The sequence below is a fragment of the Oncorhynchus keta genome, chromosome 16, assembly GCF_023373465.1.
Source record: "Oncorhynchus keta strain PuntledgeMale-10-30-2019 chromosome 16, Oket_V2, whole genome shotgun sequence".
In the NCBI taxonomy this organism is placed as follows: Eukaryota; Metazoa; Chordata; class Actinopteri; order Salmoniformes; family Salmonidae; genus Oncorhynchus; species Oncorhynchus keta.
The window spans coordinates 4,477,527-4,501,113 of NC_068436.1; the positions used below are offsets into that span (position 1 = coordinate 4,477,527).

At 40.5% G+C, this 23,587-nt stretch overlaps 2 protein-coding genes across 12 annotated transcripts in view; one reads left to right on the forward strand and one right to left on the reverse strand.

Moving 5' to 3' along the window:
• Positions 1–23,587, reverse strand: part of LOC118395375 (SLAM family member 5-like) — a 261,843-nt gene that overhangs the window by 162,429 nt on the left and 75,827 nt on the right. For 2 of the 9 annotated variants that reach the window (XM_052464433.1, XM_052464432.1), the window contains exon 1: positions 1,358–1,557. The exons of the other annotated variants lie outside the window; for them this stretch is intronic. In XM_052464433.1, the coding sequence (XP_052320393.1) occupies positions 1,358–1,409 (52 nt within the window). In that variant the 5' untranslated portion in view covers positions 1,410–1,557. Of the gene's footprint in view, positions 1–1,357; positions 1,558–23,587 lie in introns of those variants that run through there. 9 annotated transcript variants of the gene reach the window in all.
• LOC118395383 (hepatocyte cell adhesion molecule-like) lies at positions 14,192–23,566 on the forward strand. Of its 3 annotated transcripts, none has more exons than XM_052464445.1 (6): positions 14,192–14,363; positions 20,519–20,836; positions 21,251–21,529; positions 21,672–21,791; positions 22,217–22,287; positions 23,182–23,566. In XM_052464445.1, exons 1-6 carry the CDS (start codon positions 14,312–14,314, stop codon positions 23,290–23,292), a joined length of 951 nt encoding a protein of 316 aa, XP_052320405.1. In that variant the 5' UTR covers positions 14,192–14,311; the 3' UTR covers positions 23,293–23,566. The 3 variants fall into 3 exon arrangements, with proteins under 3 accessions (XP_052320405.1, XP_035645045.1, XP_052320406.1); XM_035789152.2 differs by having other exon boundaries at positions 20,519–20,665; XM_052464446.1 differs by lacking the exon at positions 22,217–22,287.

The following is a 23,587-nucleotide window of genomic DNA, read 5'->3' on the forward strand; positions in this document are numbered from 1 at the left end:
TGTCCGAGGATTGAGGGTAAAGGGTAGGCATGTTCTCTGGTATCCACTTTGTCTCATTTTGGGTACAGGGTAGGGTCACTTGTCTCATTGGTCAGGGAGTGTAAAAATATATTTTACTGAAGGGTCATCCATATTCATTTCAGAGAGGTCCGATTTTCTCCAGGTATCCCTCATTATAAATACCTTACAGTCCCTTAACAGTTTACAAGCACCTCAGTCAAGAAACTGAAGATAGAGCTGACAGACAAAACCAAAACCTGAAAACCCACATCATTTCCTTCTCACACTACGTCTTAAATACTTTGAGGGCTTGTTTCCCAGACACATATTAGGCCTAGTCCTGGACTAAAACCCTGATTTAATGGAGATTTTACATTGTGCATACTTTTCAGTCCAGGGCTTAATCTGTGTCCAGGAAACAGGCCCTGGATGATTGATCTATGGGGGTTCTTAATTTAGTTGATGGACCTACAGTATGCTCATTGTCCTTCAATGATACAACACCATGGAGGAGATTCCCAACTCTAGTTCTTGTCATGACAATAATGTTTTAAAACATCATACGAAACATAAACACAGTTGTTCATGTTACAGTTTCAGAAATGGGGAAGTTGTTTAAGAGCAGCACTTTAGGCAAGTTGGACAGACATCTAATGCAGTGAGTTGATAAAATCTCGTTACCAAGAGGAAATGCTCTCTCTTCTCCATCCTGAACACAGAGGGGAATGACTTGTGTGAGCTCACATTCAAGCCCAACATTCAAATAAGAGGCTAATTGGTTGCAGTCAGATCATTTGTCCCAGAGAAATAGATAAAGTCACGTTGAGTTACTCAAGTTGATCAACTTCGCTTTCTCTATGAGATAAAACAGAGAGTTTTTTTCACACAACTGTTGTTAGGTGTAGCCATCGACGCTTGTGAACATAGCCACGCGAAATTGGGGTGCTGTAGCACCCCCTGAAAAATAAAAGAGGTAAAAAAGGAACAAAAAACAGCACCCAGCCCCCAGTAATTGCTTTTGCACATAAAAACTCCCTAAAACATTAGCAAATGGGTCAATGCCTCCTTTTTTATATCAGCTGTGTAACTTGAGGGTGTACACTACGCCTGGAACAACAGTGGAAGTCCCATAACATTGTATAAAGCATCAGGTAGCCAAGCTTGCAGACACAGTAATTACATTTGGGAACATAACTAATAAGACTAATAAGCCGACATGTATAGCTTACCTATATATATATATCACGTTTGTGTATCACATGGAAAAATGTTTAAAGGTGTCACACATGAGTTTAACACAGCTGTCTCTAGTCTCAAGTCTCCACAACCACAGTCACAATAATCAAGGTGCACATACCGAAGAGATGCAGCAGCGTCACCTTCAGTTTTTTTCGTTGAGAAAACAGCATTGTAGCCTACAGTCCATATAATCATCCAACTGGTTCCACTAAATCATCTTCAAATAACATGACATAGTCTGAGATACTCGACAAGAGCGCCCAGACATTGAGTTTGTTAGTTTAAGCTTTCCCAGGGGCCGGGTGGGTGGAGTTTACATTCATTTTGAGACAACTACAACTCCATCTACAGTTGTATTTGCTTTTCACATACAACACAAAAAAGAGGAGGGGCATGGAGGGAGATATTATCCTGTTATCAGAGCAGCAGCCTTGGTGGTGTACCCAGGAATCTTTGCAGTGTTTTTCAAAATGATGAAACCGCATCAAAGGTAACACCTTTAATTTGTCTCTGAAAAGACTGTTATTGATGCACTTATCCTGTGTGCAATCTTTCTAGCCCAGATAATTGTTGAATGTTGAGTGATGGTGGATGAGCATTCCATTTCGAGGCAGAGAACAGAGAGAGAGAGAGAGAGAGAAGGGGGAGAGAGAGGGGGAGAGCGAGAGAGGGGGAGAGATAGAGAGGGGAGGAGAGAGAGAAAACCGCCAGGAACACTCTAATCATTCTTGATGAAACATTTTTTTTTATATATTTTTTTACATCAAATAACATTTTATTTTATTGGTCACACGCACATTATTTAGCAGATGTTATTGCGGTTGTAGCGACATGCATTTATTTAATGGATATTGTATGCCTGCATCCGCTATGGGTCCGCGGTAAAACGACCACCCCTCATCACTGTCAAACGCTCCCTAAAACACTTCCGCGAGCGGGCCTTTCTAATCGACCTGGCCCTGGTATCCTGGAAGGATATTGACCTCATCCCGTCAGTCGAGGATGCCTGGTCGTTCTTTAAAAGTAATTTCCTCACCATCTTAAATAAGCATGCCCATTTAAAAAAAACTAATATAGCCTTTGGTTCACTCCAGACCTGACTGCCCTCGACCAGCACAAAAACATCCTGTGGCGGACTGCAATAGCATCGAATAGTCCACACGATATGCCACTATTCAGGGAAGTCAGGAACCAATACACGCAGTCAGTCAGGAAAACAAAGGCTAGCTTTTTCAAACAGAAATTTGCATCCTGTAGCTCTAACTCCAAAAAGTTTTGGGACACTGTAAAGTCCATTGAGAAACAAGAGCACCTCCTCCCAGCTGCCCACTGCACTGAGGCTAGGTAACACTGTCACCACCGATAAATCCACGATAATCGAGAATTTCAACAAGCATTTCTCTATGGCCGGCCATGCCTTCCTTTTGGCTACCCCAACCCCGGCCAACAGCTCCGCACCCCCCGCAGCTATTTGCCCAAGCCTCCCCAGCTTCTCCTTCACCCAAATCCAGATAGCAGATGTTCAGAAAGAGCTACAAGACCCGGACCCGTACAAATCAGCTGGGCTAGACAATCTGGTCCCTCTCTTTCTAAAATGATCCGCCACCATTTTTGCAACCCCTATTACCGGTCTGTTCAGCCTCTCTTTCGTATCATCTGAGATCCCTAAAGATTGGATAGCAGCCACGGTCATCCCCCTCTTCAAAGGGGGTGACACTCGAGACCCAAATTGTTACAGACCTATATCCATCCTGCCCTGCCTTTCCAAAGTCTTCGAAAGCCAAGTTAATAAACAGATCACTGACCATTTTTAATCCCACCATACCTTCTCTGCTGTGCAATTCCAAGCTGGTCACGGGTACACCTCAGCCACGCTCAAGGTACTGAACAATATCATAACCGCCATCGATAAAATATTGTACTGTGCAGCCGTCTTCAATGACCTGGCCAAGGCTTTCGACCCTGTCAATCACTGTATTCTTGTTGGCAGACTTCACAGCCTTGGTTTCTCAAATGACTGCCTCGCCTGGTTCACCAACTACTTCTCAGACAGAGTTCAGTGTGTCAAATCGGAGGGCCTGTTGTCCGGACATCTGGCAGTCTCTATGGGTGTACCACAGAGTTCAATTCTCGGGCGACTCTTTTCTCTGTATAGATCAACGATGTTGCTCTTGTTGCGGGTGATTCCCTGATCCACCTCTACACATGCGACACCATTCTGTATACATCTGTCCCTTCTCTGGACACTGTGTTAACTAACCTCCAAACGAGCTTCAATGCCATACAACACTCCTTCCGTGGCCTCCAACTGCTCTTAAACGCTAGTAAAAAATAAAAACATGCTTTTAAACTGTTCGCTGCCTGCACCTGCCTGCCCGACTAGCATCACTGCTCTGCTCGGTTCTGACTTAGAACAAATACCTAGGTGTCTGGCTAGACTGTAAACTCTCCTTCCAGATTCATATTAAACATCTCCAATCCAAAATCAAATCTAGAATCGTCTTTCTATTCTGCAACAAAGCCTCCTTCACTCACGCTGCCAAGCATGAACTGAAATAATGATTTGAATGAACTGAGAAACTTATCCTTATTTTAGATTTGTGTTTTCTCTTTAAAAACGAAACATACAAACATAGTATGGCATATGTTTTTGGTTTTCTAAAAAAACTGACTATCCTATCGATCCTCAACTTTGGCGCTGTCATTTACAAAATAGCTTCCAACACTCTACTCAGCAAACTGGATGCAGTCTATCACAGTGCAATCCGTTTTGTCACCAAAACCCCATATACCACCCACCACTGCGACCTGTATGTTCTAATCGGCTGGCCCTCGCTACATATTCATCGCCAGACCCACTGGCTCCAGGTCATCTATAAGTCTTTACTAGGTACAGCTCCGCCTTGTCTCAGCTCACTGGTCATGATAACAACACCCACCAGTAGCATGTGCTCCAGCAGGCATATCTCACTGGTCACCCCCAAAGCCAACCACTTCTTTGGCTGCCTTTCCTTCTAGTTCTCTGCTTCCAATCACTGGAACGAATTGCAAATTGCTGAAGCTGGAGACTTATATTTCCCTCACTAAATTTAAACATCAGCTATCCGAGCAGCTAACCGATTGCTGCAGCAGTACATAGCCCATCCAATCTACCTACCTCATCCCCATATTGTTTTAATTTACTCTTCTGCTCTGTTGCACACCAGTATTTCTACTTGCACATAATCATCTGCACATCTATCACTCCATTGTTCATTTTGCAAAATTGTAATTTCTTGCTACCATAGCCTATTTATTGCCTTACCACCTCACGCCATTTGCACACACCGTATATAGACTTTCTTTTTTCTATTGTGTTGTTGACTGTATACTTGTTTATTCCATGTGCAACTCTGTGTTTTCGTTTGTCGCACTGCCTTGCTTTATCTTGGCCAGGTCGCAGTTGTAAATGAGAACTTGTTCTCAACTAGCCTACCTGGTTGAAAAAGGTGAATAAATAAATAAGTGTACCAGGCTGCGGGTGTAGTGGCCCGGTTGTGGCCACAATGCTGCAGATGTATCATATCGATTTGATGCAAGACTTGAACAAGGACATGGAGGCGGGCTTCTCATGGGCCGGGTAGTGACCACGGAGTGATCATGATGGGAGTATCCATACTGGGATGGGGAGCGACGTGTGTGTGCTACTCAGAAAAGGGATTTGGTAAACAGCGCAAAGGATGCTGCATATTAATTACCTAGAGCTACAGACAGTTTTGTGAGGCATTTTCTTCTGATGTTGGAGGGCCGGTATGTGTTGGTAACATCTACGGAGTGGAGACTGCACCCCTCTGTGGTTGAGTTTCTCCTTTTCAGAACTCTTCGGTGGACATTTTGATGTTCTTGCAAGAACCTTTTGAGTAGGGCCTTTCTTTTTCCACATTGAAGCTTTATATGGCAGCCATCTTGGCGTGTCATGTAGGGGTTGATGGCTCTATTCCGGGGTTTTATCCTCTTGTGTGCAGTTCCTGAAAGGTGTGCATCAGCTCAGACCAGTGTCTAAGCCTATGGCACTTATTGGAGTATGTGGATCTGAAGGTCCTTTCCTACAAGACTGTCCTGCTCATGGCCTTGGTGTCGGCCAAGCGTGTTCGGGATATCCACATGCTATCAGTACAACCTTCCTGTTTGCACCTGGCGACTCCAAAGTGATATTACACCCTAATGCAGCTTTTGCTAACCATTGTTTTGCCTGTCTTACAGGTCCCAGCTTTCAAACTATTCCTTTTCATATCTCTTCCTTATGGGTGTGGCAGCTTCTTGGCCATTGTTCAGGGGCATGCCGATTGGTGATATCTGTGATGCAGTGAATTGGGGTTCCACACATACCTTTGAGGTTTTATCGCTTTGATTTAACTACTCCCAGTGTTGCTCAGTGTTCTTATGGCTGGGTCCGGGAGTGGGTGTTAGGCAGCGTACATGTTATGCATCTATCCGAGTTACCACAGTTCCCTGTGAGTTTGAGCCTTGTGCTGCCTTGGGGTGTGGCAGCACTTAAAGTGCACATTATCAGGGTTACTTCAGTTTCCTTTGGATTTGAGCCTTTGGCTGCCGTGGCAGCATGCAAGTATACAGTTTTCAGGCTATTGCTGATTTCCTGTGTATTTGAGCCTCGGGCTGCCATGGTTCATCGAATCTAGTGGATGCTATGCAGCACATGTGTGCGTTTTACCAAGTCACGACAGGTGTTCTAACATTTTAGACTCGCAAGCTGAGTATTGTTTTTGAAAGCATGGGGTCTATGGAATTGGGCTGCAGTGACAGCGTGTCAGTGTGCCTTGCCAAGTTGCAGCAGGTTCTGGTTCCTACATGTGGCTCTGACAGTTCAGGCTTCTTGGGTAAGTATTAGTGAAAAAGGTGTCTTCTATAACTAGGGCTACACAATATAGGCAAAAAATCATATTGCGATTATAATTTTTTTAACCAAATGTTACAATTGAAATTTGACTTGCAATACTTGGGTGAACTATTGGAATAATAGAAGTAGTATGATGTATATTTAGCAGCAAAGTGGAAAGCAGCATCATTCTTCTTTGGATCAATCTGCTGACTGAATTTGACCTAACAGAACAGCATGCAAACTTATAGTAATTATTACAGCGAGGAGGAGGAATTGTGCTGTTTGAGTGTCGGGGCCGGGCTTGTGTGTGAAAAGCAGCCGCAAGAGGGGAAAAAACGGAGTAAGAAAAAAGGACGCGATACACAGATCTCGATACACCCATCTCTTGTGATATGGATATCTGAATTCAATTAATTGTGCAGTGTGCTTGGACTGCCGTAGGCCTCCTAGTTTGGTACCCTCTAAACCTGCTTGGGGTGTGACCATTATCCCAGAAACCCTTGACCCACCCCATTTTGCATACCTTCCCAACGGGTGCACAGATGATGCAATCTCTATTGCACTCCACACTGCCCTTTCCCCCTGGACAAAAGGAACACCTACATGAGAATGCTATTAATTCACTACAGTGCAGCGTTCAACACCATTGTGCCCTCAAAGCTCATCACTAAGCGAAGGACCCTTGGCCAAAACACCTTCCTCTGCAACTGGATCCTGGACTTTCTGATGGGCCTCCCCCAGATGGTAAGGGTAGGTAACAACATATCTGCCATGCTGATCCTCAACACTGGGGCCCCTCAGTGGTGCGTTCTCAGTCCCCTCCTGTACTCCATGTTCACCCATGACTGTATGGCCAAGCACGACTCCAACACCATCATTAAGTTTGCTGACAACACAACAATGATTAGACAGCCAATATGGAGGAGGTCAGAGACCTGATGATCAAGACAAAGGAGATGATTGTGGACTACAGGAAAAAGAGGACCAAGCACAGCCACATTCTCATTGATGGGGCTGTAGTGGAGTAGGTTGAGGGCTTCAAATTCCTTGGTGTCCACATCACCAACAAACTATCATGGTCCAAACACACAAAGACAGTTGTGAAGAGGGCACGACAAAACCTATTCCCCCTCAGGAGACTGAAAAGATTTGGCGTGTGTCCTCAGATCCTCAAAGGTTCTACGGCTGCACCATCAAGAGCATGACTGGTTGCATCACCGCCTGGTATGGCAACTGCTCGGCCTCCGACCGCAAGGCACTACAGAGGGTAGTGTGTACAGGCCAGTACATCACTGGGGCAAAGCTTCCCATCCAGGACCTCTATACCAGCTAATAAAATGGCTATCCAGACTATTTGCATTGTCCCCCACCCTTTTACGCTGCTGCTACTTTCTGTTATTTATCTGTGCAAAGTGCTTTACCACTACCTACATGTACAGATTACCTCAATTACCTTGACCAACCTGTGCCCCCGCATATTGAGTCTGTACCGACACCCCCTGTATGTAGCCTCTCTACTGTTATTTTTCAATTTAAAAAATATATTTTTTCTTTATTTTTGACATCTGTTTTTGACTTCAGTTTATCTTAGTAAATAACTTCTTAACGCTTATTTTTCTTAATTCTGCATTGTTGGTTAAGGGCTTGTAAGTAAGCATTTCACTGTAAGGTCTACACCTGTTGTCGGCGCATGTGACGAATAACATTTGATTTGATATGATTGTTAATCCCCATAGTTTATACCGAGTGACCGACTGGAAGGGAACATGCAGTTATGAATATAACTACTGTTCCCTGAAGGAGGGAACTAGGTATAACATATTTTGTCCCTTCACCGTCAGAGGACTTGAACTTGCTGAAGAGCGGTACTGAATTGAGGAAATGCATGCAAGCCCTGGTATTATAACCAGGAAGCCAGGGCTTCTGAGGATGGGCTCGGCATCCATTTTCCCGTTGTGCATGATTTCAGTTTTTTTCAGGTGAATTTGATTGGTTGTTGACTCCCCATTGTATATTGTACCTCGTCCCTTCCTTCAGGGAACAGTAGTTATATTCATAACTGTACGTTATTACAAGTTTTCAAGTTACGGATTTATGATGTGTAAATTGTCTGACTTTCTAGTTTCTATTTTAATAAGGCTAATTACAAAATATATCAAATGACTTGAATCTGGGAAAGATGTAACAATTTGTATTTGCATCAACAAGTGAGTGAAATGCATCAGAAAGGTATTGGAAATTCGGGAAAGGTAATCAGGTAATAATTGTTTGTGGAAAAAAACATCTGCATTGCCATCTTTTTCAATTGCGGTTTTGTCATAGTCTCATCTAACGGTTCCTGTGTGTCACGTTCTGACAATAGTTATTTTGTGTTTTCTTTGTTTTAGTGTAGTCAGGACGTGAGCTGAGTGGGCATTCTGTTGTGTCTACTTTTCCCGTTTCTATGTTTGGCCTGATGTGGTTCTCAATCAGAGGCAGGTGTTAGTTATTTGTCTCTTATTGGGAACCATATTTAGGTAGCCTGTTTTGTGTTGGGTTTTGTGGGTGGTTGTCTCCTGTCTTCGTGTGTCTGCACCAGACAGAACTGTTTCGGTTTTTTCACATTTGTTGTTTTGTATTTTGTAGTGTTCATGTTTATCGTCTTTATTAAACATAATGAACACTAACCACGCTGCACTTTTGGTCCTTTCCTTCGTCCACAGAAGAAAGCCGTTACACTGTGTGGCTTGTGAGCATTGTGGAGGGCGATAGAAGACACGTGTGTGTTCCTGAGAGTCATGGCTTTCAGGCATCATAATAGCTAATATCCCCAACCGTTCAAAAACTATCACCAAACCCAGGGGAAAAAAACTGAAACTAATATATTTGTCACAACTGCTACAATAGTGCACATCAGATTACTAACAAGCAGAAGAGGGGGGGACATCCCTTGACCTACTATTTTTTTTATTTAACCTTTATTTAACTAGGTAAGTCAGTTAAGAACAAATTCCTATTTACAATGACTGCCTACCTCGTTCAAACCCGGATGATGCTGGACCAATTGTGCGGCGCCCTTTGGGACTCCCAATCACGGCCAGATGTGATACAGCCTGGATTCAAACCAGGTACTGTAGTGACACCTCTTGCACTGAGATGCAGTGTCTTAGACTGTTGCGCTACTTGGAGCTCAATTTTTCCTCTCTTTTGAAGATTGCTCAACTGACAAAGCTCGCACTTCCTCTTGAACTTTTTCTGACACTAACATGAACAGTGAGTTGGTAAACGCCCCCAATATGTATTATAGAAGGAGAATTAATATTATGTTTTATTTAACCTTTGTTAATCCAGGTTAATCTCATTGAGATAAAATACATTTTTCAAGAGAGACCTTGTCCAACCAAGACAGAAACGGGGGAGTAATGTTTGATACAGATATCCGACATACTGTAGCAACTTACAGACATAGACACACCATAAAAAAAAGAACATTTACATAGACAGACATGCATTTCAATTACAGAAACATACAATTGTCTTAGATTTTTTTTTACCATATGTACCACAGCATCAAGTCCAAATGACAAGCACATTCCTCAGTAAAATGCGAGTCAACCACACGTTTACACTCCTCCAAGGACACCAGATCCTGGAGTTTCAAGCAGGTCTGGAGAGAATTACAAAACCACAGAGCTTAGTTTCTAAAACCGTTCTGATTTTAGGAACCGTTAAAAGTAAGTAGTGAGACCCTAACTGGTATTTATTTCCTGACCTTATCAAAGAAGAACAGCTATAAAGTGGCAGTTTTTACCAAAATGGCCTCATAAATCATAATATATCTAGACTTGGTTTCCTCTATCATTATCGCTCCTCATTCACCCCTGCTGCCAAACTAACCCTGATTCAGATGACCATCCTACCCATGCTAGATTACGGATACGTAATTTATAGATCGGCAGGTAAGGGTGCTCTCGAGCGGCTAGATGTTCTTTAACATTCGGCCATCAGATTTGTCACCAATGCTCCTTATAGGACACATCACTGCACTCTATACTCCTCTATAAAATGGTAATCTCTGTATACCCGCCGCAAGACCCACTGGTTGATGCTTATTTATAAAACCCTCTTAGGCCTTCCTCCCCCCTATCTGAGATCTACTGCAGCCCTCATCATCCACATACAACACCCATTCTGCCAGTCACATTCTTTTAAGGGTCCCCAAAGCACACACATCCCCGGGTCGCGCCTCTTTTCAGTTTTCTGCAGCAAGCGACTGGAACGAGCTGCAACAAACACTTGAACTGGACTGTTTTATGTCAATATCTTCATTCAAAGACTCAATCATGGACACTCTTACTGACAGTTGTGGCTGCTTTTTGTGATGCATAGTTGGCTCTACCTTCTTGACCTTTTGTGTTGTTGACTGTGCCCCAATAATGTTTATACCATGTTTTGTGCTGCTACCATGTTGTGTTGCTACCGTATTGTTGTTATGTTGTGTTGCTGCCATGCTGTGTTGTCTTAGGTCTCTCTTTATGTTGTGTTGTCTCTCTTGTTGTGATGTGCGTTTTGCCCTATATTTATATAGTATTTTTATTTCATTTTAAATGAGGGCTTTTGGTAGGCCGTCATTGTAAATAATAATTTGTTCTTAACGGACTTGCCTAGTTAAATAAAGGTTTAAATAAATAAAATGACAATGTGTAGTAGAGTCAACGACGACCAGCCAACAGCACTATAGAGATCACAGTGATGTGTCAGATGCTTTTGGTTGCTAATAAACCTAAGAGCTGCATGATACACAAAATCAATTGCCTTCAGGGTTGTGCTTGAGGTCTGTTTATAAATTACATCACTGTAGTCCAAGACAGACAGGAATATACTCGGTACTAGCTATTTTCTGGCCTCCAAAGAAAAACAACCCTTATGCTGGTAATAAAAACCTATTCTCAACTTGATCTTCTTTACCAGGTTCTCAACATGATTATGGGAACTCTGCTTCACTCGCTCTATGGAATTTCCTTCCAAGGAAGTAATGACATGGTTTTCAGAGTGTTTAGTAATTGGAAAAGACAACGTATTTTGTTTTAGAGGAATTCAGAAGAAGCTTCAAATCATACTGATTCTGTTGACGGATGTTAAAAGCTGTTTGAGCTTTTTCAAAGTCAAACTGCTGCCACTTGAATAGAGAACAGTGTCATCGTCATAGAAATGTACTGTACATCAAATCAAATGTATTGGACACATACACATATTTAGCAGATGTTGTTGCAGGTGTAGGGAAATGCTTGTGTTCCTACCTCCAACAGAACAATACACACAAATCTAAAAGTAAAAGAATGGAATTAAAAAATATATAAATATTGTGACAAGCCATGCCTGAGTGGCATTTTCTGAAAATAGAGTAAAATACAGAATATACGTATGAAATGAGTAAAACAGTATGTAAACATTATTAAAGTGACTAGTGTTCCATTTAAAGTGACCATCAGCTCTATCAACTCTTCCAATGTTGTTGGGTCCATCAACAAAATGAAGATCCCTTTGGATCAAATTAAAAGTATGGCAAGTATTTAAGATGCATTTAATGGTATCAGACTGTTCTTCAAAAAGGAAATGTCTGGCACATAGAGAAGCTAGATAGCAGAGCGAGAGACAAGATGTTGAGGAAACAGGCAGTGGGCTTCACGTAAAACGCCAATGTGGTCAGAACAGTAAATGAGAACGCTGTGAATGTCTCAATGATACTGTTATAGCGTGAGAAGAAAAAAGCTGTGGGTTATGAGAGTATCGCCGTTGTCATAGTTGAGTGTATGAACGTGGTGAACTGTTCTTGTTCTGGTTAAAAACACTCCCATAGAACAAGAAAAGAGACTTCTTTAGTGCCATTAGTACAGCTGAATTAACTGACAACTGCTAAATGGTAACATAACCCTCTCAAAATAGGTTTCTAACAACAACGGCCTGGTTAAAAGATAAATAAATACAATACTCATCTCTAATTGGTAATAATTTTTCCTAAATATGTTTTTTAGAGATGTTGTAATGAGCCAATATCAAAACGGTTTACTGGCAACATATCCATGTTCCATTCAAAGAAGCCTAGTATTTACCAACTATCCTGTATGTGAATGACTGCCTTGGATGTCAAAATGATTGTGGTATTAATTTCAAGATTCAAGATTTTAAAGGTTCAAGATTTCCAATATTTCATAGTGTTGAAAGTTACACTTACTTACTCAGTCCTCTTATTCCCACGTGGGACATTAAGCTGCAACAATCTTCTTCTGGAGTCGGTCTTTGACCACAGCTTGTGCCGTCTGTCCCATGACCATTAAAGACCCATCTACATCCAGCTCAGCAGCCACCACTGTCTGTCACCATGTCATTTGTGTCCGGTGTATCTTATAAAAGTTATAGTTCACCCTATTACAGAAATGTGTCCGTTGTTGTCTTACCTCGGGTCTTGTCCTGATTCCAAGGGATCTACTCCACAACCTCTCATAAATCACAAACTACAGGCTCTTCCCCAAAATGAATAGGAAAAGAAAATACTCCACAATGTCCCTTTACTAACGTCACAAAAGTTGAGAACCATTTAGAATGCAGGTGAAACCTAACTTTCACAAATGTGTCAGTTCAGGCGTTATACGAATGCATTTAATGAGCTGTGAGGAATGTGAAGAATAAATGAACGTGTCTGTGACAAAGCTTATCTAGGTAGACATATTTGCTTGATATTATTTTAAGAGTAACAGTAATCAATAATAATACATTTAGTTTCTTAACCTGCCTTCAATTAAAAACGATCTCAAAGTGCTAAAAAGTAAGGATATTGTTACTATTGAGTGTACAGTAACTGATTTTAAATAGCTATTATTAGCTTTAGGTGTTGGGTTAGGTAGTTTAGATCTTACAGGCTCTGATTCAGATGGAGATACATTGACATAACATTAACTTAAGCCCCCCAAAATGTACTTAAGTCCATTTTAAATCAACTTATCTCAAGTCTGAATAGGGTCCCCATTGCCTTCTGAATTTATTTACAGTAACTATGCAAGTCAGTTAAGAACAAATTCTTATTTACAATGACGGCCTAGGAACAGTGGGTTACAGAACTACAGATTTTTACCTTGTCAGCTCGGGGATTCAATCTAGCAACCTTTCAGTTACTGGCCAAACAACTCTAACCACTAGGCTACCTGCCGCCCAACATACTCTTGCGCGGTTTTCACATTTTGCCGCCTTAAATTAAGATATTAAAAGGGATTCAATTGGGATTTATTTTCACACAACCTACAACACATTTTCAAACTAAAAGAACAATTGTAGAAATGTGACAATACTTTTGGTCCCGTAAAATAGGGGAACTATGTGCAAGAAGCGCTGTAATTCCTAAACGGTTCTCCCAATGTGGATGAAAATACCCTCAAATTAAAGCTGACTGTCTGCACACACAGACACTAAACACATTATGCCCTGTTCAAATCGATCATTATTGTGTCACCTGGTCAAATTGTTAACAGAGCAGGATGGTGAATCCTTCACAAACATACAATATCCTTTAAAGAAATGCACTTCGTAACACCCGCAATAATATCTGCTAAATATGTGCGTGTGACCAAAAAACATTTAGTTAATTTGATGTAAAAAAAAAAGGTTAAGAAATAATGTTTAATCAAGAGTGATTAGAGAGTGTTTCTGGCTGTTTTCTCACTCTCCCCCTCTCTCTCCCCCTTCTCCCCCCCCCCTCTTTCTCTCTCTCCGTGTTCTCTGCCTCGAAATGTGATGCACATCCACCATCACTCAACATTCAACAATTATCTGGGCTAGAAAGATTGCACACAGGATAAGTGCATCTATAACAGTCTTTTGAGAGACAAATGAAAGGTGTTACCTTTGATGCGGTTTCATCATTTTGAAAAACACTGCAAAGATTCCTGGGTACACCACCAAGGATGCTGCTCTGATAACAGGATAATATCTCCCTCCATGCCCCTCCTCTTTTTTATGTTGTTTGTGAAAAGCAAATACAGCTGCAGATGGAGTTGTAGTTGTCTCTCAAATTTAAACTCCACCCACCCGGCCCCTGGGAAAGTTTAAACTAACAAACTCAATGTCTGGGCGCTCTTGTCGAGTATCTCAGACTATGTCATGTTATTTGAAGATGATTTAGTGGAACCAGTTGGATGATTGTATGGACTGTAGGCTACAATGCTGTTTTCTCAAAGAAAAAAACTGAAGGTGACGCTGCTGCATCTCTTCGGTATGTGCACCTTGATTATTGTGGTTGTGGAGACTTGAGACTAGAGACAGCTGTGTGACACCTTTAGACATTTCCATGTGATACAGAAACGTCATATATATATATATAGGTAAGCTATACATGTCGGCTTATTAGTCTTATTAGTTATGTTCCCAAATGTAATTACTGTGTCTGCAGGCTTGGCTACCTGATGCTTTATACAATGTTATGGGACTTCCACTGTTGTTCCAGGCGTAGCCGACACCCTCAAGTTACACAACTGATATAAAAAGGAGGCATCGACCCATTTGCTAAGGTTTTAGGGAGTTTTTATGTGCAAAAGCATTTAGACAAAGCAGTTTGATGGTGGGGGCTGGGCGCTGTTTTTGTTAGTTTTTTTCCTTTTTTTTTTTTTTTCAGGGGGTGCTACAGCACCCCTATTTCCTGTGGCTATGTTCACAAGCGTTGATGGCTACACCTAACAGTTGTGTGACAAAATGTGTGAAGACAAACTGTTTTGTCTGTTTTATCAACTTGAGTAACTCATTTTAACAGGCAGGTGACTTTATCTATTTCTCTGGGACTAATGATCTGACTGCAACCAATTAGCCTCTTATTTGAATGTTGGGCTTGAATGTGAGCTCACACAAGTCATTCCCCTCTGTGTTCAGGATGGAGAAGAGAGAGCATTTCCTCTTGGTAACGAGATTTTATCAACTCACTGCATTAGATGTCTGTCCAACTTGCCTAAAGTGCTGCTCTTAAACAACTTCCCCATTTCTGAAACTTTAACATGAACAACTGTGTTTATGTTTCGTATGATGTTTTAAAACATTATTGTCATGATAAGAACTAGAGTTGGGAATCTCCTCCATGGTGTTGTATCATTGAAGGACAATGAGCATACTAATATAATAATAATAATAATAATAAGCATACTGTAGGTCCATCAACTAAACGAAGAATCCCTGTAGATCAAACATTCAGGGCCTGTTTCCTGGACACGGATTAAGCCGTGGACTAAAAAGTATGCACAATATAGAATCTCCATTAAAATAGGGTTTTAGTCCAGGACTAGGCCTAATATGTGTCTGGGAAACAAGCCCTCAAAGTATTTAAGATGTAGTGTGAGAGGGAAATGATGTGGGTTTTCAGGTTTGGGTTTTGTCTGTCAGATCTATCTTGAGTTTCTTGACTGAGGTGCTTGTGAACTGTTTAAGGGACTGTAAGGTATTTATAATGAGGGATACCTGGAGAAAATCGGACCTCTCTGAAATGAATATGGATGACCCTTCGGTAAAATATACTTTTACCCTCCCTAAACGCTTGGAAAAAAAAGTAATCCCTTATACCCAAAATAATCATTAAAACAATGTGGATAGCAGATAACCTGCCTACCGTTTACCCTCAATCCTAGGACAGACCAGAGCCTGTAGATATGCAGTTTCAGAAAAGTTGTCAGAAGATTGTGGATACACATTCCACCACGAACAAGTGTAAATGAAAATATCTCCATTATAATAAAAGCACTGAATGAATCTATCATATTATTTGAATTCTGAGAAAATAAAATGCCTTTTGTAGATGCATTTCATGCAATTCTACATCATTTTAAATGACTGAAGACAAGCGGAATCTTTTAATACCACAACAGAACATGACAACGAATGAGCGCATTGCTGCAGCACCAGAGAGGTTTTAATTTCTATACAGGCTACTGTTAAAAAAGAGGATAGTCTAAGTTTGGACCAGTGCTAACAGTGTAAAAATGAACCAATTACATCTGAAGTATCTAATTGTTGAATTTGAGAAAAAGCCTTCTTTTTTTAAACACAGAGCCGCATATCATAAGGTAGGCCTACGTTATATGCATTTGTAACTTTTTTTACATTCAGGAAACTATCTACTAATTTATCATATTTTTTTCCATGATATTGTCGTTAAAAAATACATTAGTGTTGAACATCTGCTATGCTAAATTAACAAACTGCATGCATAGCTCACCACATGATCCTCAAACCAAAGACTGGCCAAACTCGTGTTTCTAAAGTGAATTCAAAGGCACTGTAGAATAACTGTATAGCTTAATAAGGCATTTTTTGTTTCATTATTGTTTAATTCTAAGTAATTGTTTTTGGAAATGTCTATTTAAACAGCCTAAATGCAATATGTATAGGCATGTTGTTAAGGATCGGTTTTCACCTAAAATGACATACCCTGATCAAACTGCCTATAGCTCAGGACCTGAAGCAAGGATTTGCATATTATTAATACCATTTGAAAAGAAACACTTTGAAGTTTGTGGAATTAACACTATAGATCTGGTAATATATATATATATATATATATAAAATGTCATCTTTGAAATGCAAGAGAAAGGCCATACATTGTCGATTGGGATACTGTAGAAATCTAGGTGTAATGTAGATGTTGTTGACAGGATGGCAGCAGTGTGTGAAAGGTTTCAGACTGATCCAGTGAATATTTAATTCACTACACAAAATGTTGTATCAAGTCTGCCATGAGTTTGCCAAAATGTGCCGAATTGGTCAATGTATACATTTTAAGTACATAACTACAGAGAACATACAAAAATGCTCTGGCAATAAAAATTGTAAGTTTACACACTCTGGGTGTTGCCAGAGAGCTGTGGGGTCAAACTGTAGAACCCAGTGTCTATATTTAAATATAAAAGTAGATTTTATTAAACAGAACTATGCTACATTTTATCTCTGTGACCCTCAGGATGACAAATTAGAGCAAGATTACTGAATGTAAGTACATTACCAGTTACCGTGATAAGTTTTTTTATCCTCAAACAATAGCATGGTATTTTTTTTCTGTAATAACTACTTTAAATAGCGCACTGCAGTTAGATTAAGAAGAATGTAAGCTTTCTGCCCAAATTAGACATGTCTATGTCCTGGAAAGTTGGTTTCTGTTTACAACGTCATTCTTGTCACATTATCGCATATTAATCAACAACAGTCCCGTTTTAGGCACACCAATGACGTAGAGGTTTTAAAGTGCTGTTGTTGATGTCTTGTTGAAATGCTGAGTGCTCCTTCCTGCCTGTAGTGTCACAAATGCTTCACAATTAATTTCTTAAATGGCAGGCTATAGCCTTGAAATCATATTAATATAGCCTAAATAATTAATTTCCGTTCCTTCCTAGGCTACCTGGCTTACTCCTGACTGATTTAGAGATTAGTATGTTGTTTAATTGCCTGTTTAAATGTTGAACTTATTGATAGTGACAGAATCACATTTGTCTCCTCGGCTAAAGGAGGTTGTAGCGCAAAACTTCTATGTCATAAGCTATGTTTTCATGCAATTGGGACAGATTTTCATGTGAATACCCTAGAATCCGCATGCGCATTTTCCCACCTGTGGTGTGTTTCCACCAAATTGACTTAGAAAGTTAGAAAGTTCAATAAGTTTCCATCACATTTGAAACTATACCAATAGTATTGTCATGAACAAATGTGAACTATGGTCTTGGCATGTACGCTCTAGCCAACAGATCACAGACATAGTGTTTAGGCTGTTGCGGGTCAAGTCTACATTAGGGGTAGGCAACCCTGGTCCTGGAGTGTCGCAGGCTCATCGTGTTTTTGATTTAACCTACCTAGAAGACCAGGTGTGTTGAATTTAGGCAATCACTGAACTGCTGAATTATCTCAGTTGGTCAGGTATGGTGCCTAGTTGGAACAAAATCCTGCAGAACTCCAGGAACAGGGTTCCCTACCCCTGGTCTACATGATGAGATTATTATGGCATTTTTTATTTGTAAAACGGCAGTCAAGTATTTATCATAATGTCACCAGAATCAGATCCTCGATATTTATTGGAAAGGAGCATAAAGATCACTATACAATTTCAACAGTTATTTAATATGTAGCCTAATAAACTGCATGGTTTCCCGAGTCGTAATGGGAGGACCACACACTATATCATTGTGTGACTCCAAGTTTACTTCGACATTATGGTTTTTATATCAATATTTGCGTATAAAGATGTTTCCACCATTTTTTCTTCTATTATTTATCGGCATTTATAAAACTGTGATTTAAAAAAAAAATCAATATGACTTTATTCACATAAAACTGCAGATAGAAACGTGGTTAGAGAGACAAACCAAAGATATCCCATATGCTCAGAGTCATGTCTTTACCTGGCATTTTTCAACTTGCTTCTAGCATACAGCATTGCGGAATAAAACATTGGTATAGATTGCTTTATATAATCAGGTCCGTAGTTTTTTTTTTCAAAATCTTAATCTAACAAGGGGTTAGAACACTACCCTCACACGCATGTCCTCAATCCGAGTCCTGGTTTTAACTTAACACACCAAGCCTTTCACTTGGGGTGGCAGGTAGCCTTGTGGTTAGAGCGTAAAGGTTGCAAGATCGAATCCCCGAGCTGACAAGGTAAAATCTGCCATTCTGCCCCTGAACACTGGACATGCTCTAATATACTGCTGAAATGCACAAATGTCTGGCTTGTTGAACTCGGGATGGCCTAGCAGTGATAATGGTTCCTCTCCCTCGCTCGTTGGTGATTTCAGTCTGTCCATTTGGTGATGGTAAATCCTTCGTTAACTACATTGGAAATGTACAAATCCACAGTGTCCATTTGCAATATATTACAATGGGCATATACCTTCATGAATTGGACATGCTCTAATATACTGTTGAAATGTCCAATACAGACACCTAACTCACTTTGTCCAACTCATTTAGAAGCCAACTATCACATAACCATAAAAAATGTCCACATAACTCACAGTGCTCTACTGACCTAAGCTCTAGAACAGGTTTACACAATTTCAGAGCTCTAGGTCTGAAGGTTCTTTGATGGGGCGAATGCCGGTAACTATTAGGGCTCCTGAGTGATGCAGTGGTCTAAGACACTGCAGTCCCTGGTTTGAATCCAGGCTGCATCTGTGATTGGGAGTCCCATAGGGTGGTGCACAATTGGCTCTGGATTTAGCTGGGGTAGGCATTCATTGTAAATAAGAATTTGTTCTTAATTGACTTGCCTAGTGAAATAAAGGTTTTAATAAAAATACGAATTATTGCAGGCTCTGTGTGTCTGTCTGTAACACGGAACCCAATCCGACTGCGCGCTAAATAGACTGGACAATAGTTTTTGGAGAGATTGAGAGATTTTCTGTGTCTGTCCAGGGGCAGTTCTGTTCAGCAGAAGGAAAGATGTTTTACCAGCTAGTGAGCTGCAGGTGAGGAAGCTTTGAGTGTGGGCAGAAAGGCAGACAGACTCCACTCTGATTATCGGCTACACATCGCGCAGACGACTCGTGCAGTTAACTTTCTTTGCCTGGTTAAGAAACACAAGCTGCTTTACGAAATTAAAACAATAGGAGCATTGATTTAAATAGTGATGCAACAGTCTAACTATGTTTTTCTCTTTCTTGAGTATAGAAGTAGGAAGTTATTTATTTAGTAATAATGGATTAGATGTTTTTTTACAATGATGGTATTTCAGAAATATTGCCATTAACAGCAGAAGAAGAATTTGCTGAGACAGTCTTTATTTCCATGTTTACTTAATTTTGGTGTGTAATAACCTAAAACCGTTCTTCAGCTGTCCCCATCCTTTGGGTTTTTGGTTTCAGGTAGAACCTTTATCCCAGGGATTGACATGGAACCCAAAAGGGTTCAACCTGGAACCTAAAGGGGTTTTTCCTGCATTGGTGATCTTTGGTTAAATAATTTTAGGGAAAAAAGAATACAGCCCACGCTGTTATACGTTTAGTTGTCTTTTATGGTGCATACTATAATTATAGTATCAACAAATGTCACAGAAATATGAAAGAGGGTTAACCATGTTCGGCTATATTGATAGTTGTAGTTAGCATTTATTGGGCCATTGTGTAATGATTTATTGAAATTACTTTTCATTAGATAACAAGCTGTATGTTTTGATGGAGGTAGTTGATTTTGAGTCATGTATTTAATGTTTTGAGAGTCTTAATGAATTTTGCAAATTAAATGTGTAATTTTGGCCAACGTGCTTCAATTTGGGGGTGACTGTTAATTTTTTAGAAGATAACAAGCAATCGAGAAACTGAAATTTGCTACATTGCTATGTTATTAGAGAATAACTATGATATTTAAATCAGTGCTTTGATATTGAGTCTCTCTTTCTCTCCACAGTACTCTGTGCAGCCCAGCATTCAGCTCAGCCTGAGGCTTCCCAGGTGAAAGGCCTTGTGGGAAAGATTCACTGTTTTCCAGTGATGGTGTTGAAGTCTGGCAATTTACTTTATGGAGACCGTGGCAATATTGCACAGGTGCACCTTGGTAAACAAACTTCTACCAACATTGAGAAGAGATTTAAAAACCGCCTTCACTGGAACAATGTCACTGGATTCTTCACTTTGTCAGACCTACAAATAGACGATTCTGGGGTTTATTCTGTGGAGAATACAGATGAAGGGAAGACGAAACATACATTTCAGCTGACTGTGTACTGTAAGTGTGTGTCTGTGTGCTGTAAATGACAAAATCATAAAAGTGGCAATGAGCAGTAGAAACAATACTGAAGCTGTCACTTTATTGGTTCGGTAAAAAGCTGAGGGATGTTTCTGGAGAAATGTAACCACTCTCAAATTCATAGACAGAGCTATGGATGCAAGGACTGATCAGCCATTCTATAAAGATTGTAGTTTATAGTTATATATAGTGTTTGTTTTACAATGTCTTTGTTTACAAACACCAGAGTAAAACAAGCTTATGGGTTCTCTGATTGGGACGAAGGTCAAGAGGCAATTTTAAATATACTTCAAGAATCAATGAGTCCAAAAATGAATGTACCAACTGCTCTTTGCCACTTTAAAGATAAGATCCATTTCACTAATTCACATTTTTTCATTATTTGTCTTCCAGATGTTCTGTCCAAACCTCAGGTGACGGTCCATGATAACATCTCCTGTAGCGTGGTGTGTTCTGTGGAGAACGGGAGAGAGGTGACCCTGTCCTGGTACAGAGGAGGGGAGATACTCAACCAGACCAGCAGCACTGACCACAACATCACCCTCTCTCTACCGCTCAAGGTGGATGAACAGAACAGAGACTCTTACAGATGTGAGGCTGCCAACCCAGTCAGCAAGGAGACAGCTGTTGTTCCACATTCCTGTATAGAGAGTGATCCCTTCAAGGTGACAGGTAATCACATGTACAGTAGCAATGTTACATTACAGACATCCAGACAATACCAACTTCTATATGAAACAATAAGTATGGTAGAGCTCATTTTATGAAAAGCAATGTTTTAATTAAAATATTGTTTTCTGTCTTTTTACATTAGATGGTGATGAGAGGACTCAAGGTCATCTTATTATTGCTGTAATCTGTGTTCTGGTTGCCTCAGGACTTGTTGGACTTGCAATATATCTTAAGAAGAGGAGAAACGGACACTCACATGCAGGTATTTAGCTTTTAATGGGGTGAGGTCATTCTCCTTGTCAGAGTCAAAACATCTTGTGCACACAACCTTTTTTAATTATCATGGATAGTGTTTTGGAAAAGGTAAGAAATGTTTGCCTGAACAACTTCCTGATGCAGGTCAAATGAAGTGGTGTATCTTCCACACTTCCTCTGCTTGGTCAGACAGTTGCATTGTCTCAGACCACTTCTTTAAATGTTGATAAAGCAGAAGGCACACACACACAAGCACAGTCTGACAATTATTTTATAGGTTCTCTGGTGCCAAAACCACTGCTAGTACAGGCACCCATAGCAGCATGATTATTTCGTGTTTTCAGAACCTGTCTTGGGGATGAGCATTTGTGCATATATGTCAGTTACTCCCACCCACACTGTATATTTAATTTACTTTATTTGCCTTTATAGATTCACCTGAAAGAGAGCAAGATGACATTCAGTATGCAGAGATAACTCACATTAAACCAGCAGAAAACCAGGTTAGTAATAATTCTACAGGGTGATAAACATAGGAGATGTAATACTGCTGCTTTATCAGCCCTCATGTCTACAACTGTTGGCTTTAGCTCTGTGTCAGTGGGTTAATGTGGTATTGAGTTGCACAGACCACCTGAGTTTGATAACCGGCCTGATGTCATTGCAACCAGTTTTGCCCAAATTAAATGTTTAGGTTGCACAATGAGACGCCACACTGCATATTGTACATACAGTACCAGTCAAACGTTTGGACACACCTACCCATTCAACTTTTCTCACAACTGCAGACCACATGTAACCATATACCAACCAGGACCTCCATATCCAGCTTCTTTACCTGTGGGTCGTCTGGGGGGGGTTGTTCTGTCTGTAAAAAAGCCCATTTGTGGGGAAAAAAAATCATTCTGATTGTCTGGGCCTGGCTCCCGCGTGGGTGGACCTATGCCCTCCCTGGCCCACCAATTGATGCGCCCTTGCCCAGTCATGTTAAATCCATAGATTAGAGTGTAATTGATTTATTTAAATGGACTGTCCTTTAATGAACTGTAATTCAGTAAAATCTTTGAAGTTGTTGCATTTATATTTTTGTTCAGTATAGAAATGCCTTTGATCTTCCCATGTCTTTTACAGTATTTGCCAAGTCAGTGGACTTAAGCTTGGCTTCGTGGTTCCTCCCACTAGATTTAGGAATGGTTCTAGATGTGTTGACTGAGTTACTTACTGCAGAACAATGAGAATAGACAAGAGAGCATCAGACATGTCTTGTTTCCTTCCTCTGGTGCAAAGTATCTAATAATGTAACATATGATCAGTTTTACTTTTTTGTTGTTGTTTTCCTACACCCCCCTCTTTCCTTGTCCCTCTCAATCCTTTCCTCCCTCCCTCTCCCTGTTTAGGAGGAGCGAACAGGTATACAAGGACTGGAGTCACTTAGAGACAACCCTAACCTGACAGTTTATGATACACTCCATTGCATGGCTGCCAGCGAGGATGTTGACACTGCATGAAGGAGCAAAACAGGAAGGTTCTGAGAGATTGACATGGTAATTCACATCCAAGAGAAGGTGTTACATCATCAAGTGGACGTGGAGACAGAATTATAGTAAATATTAGATTAGGAAACCTAATGGAGTCACAGTTGTTATTGGAGAAAATTCCCATTGAACCATTGCGCTATCAGTTCAGACTTCCTGTGTTGGTCATTCTCACATTCTTTTGTTGAATTGGGGCCTCGATGAGATGAACTGATACAGACAAATTCAATAACTATGCCTAGGGTTATTAATAATATATAATAATATA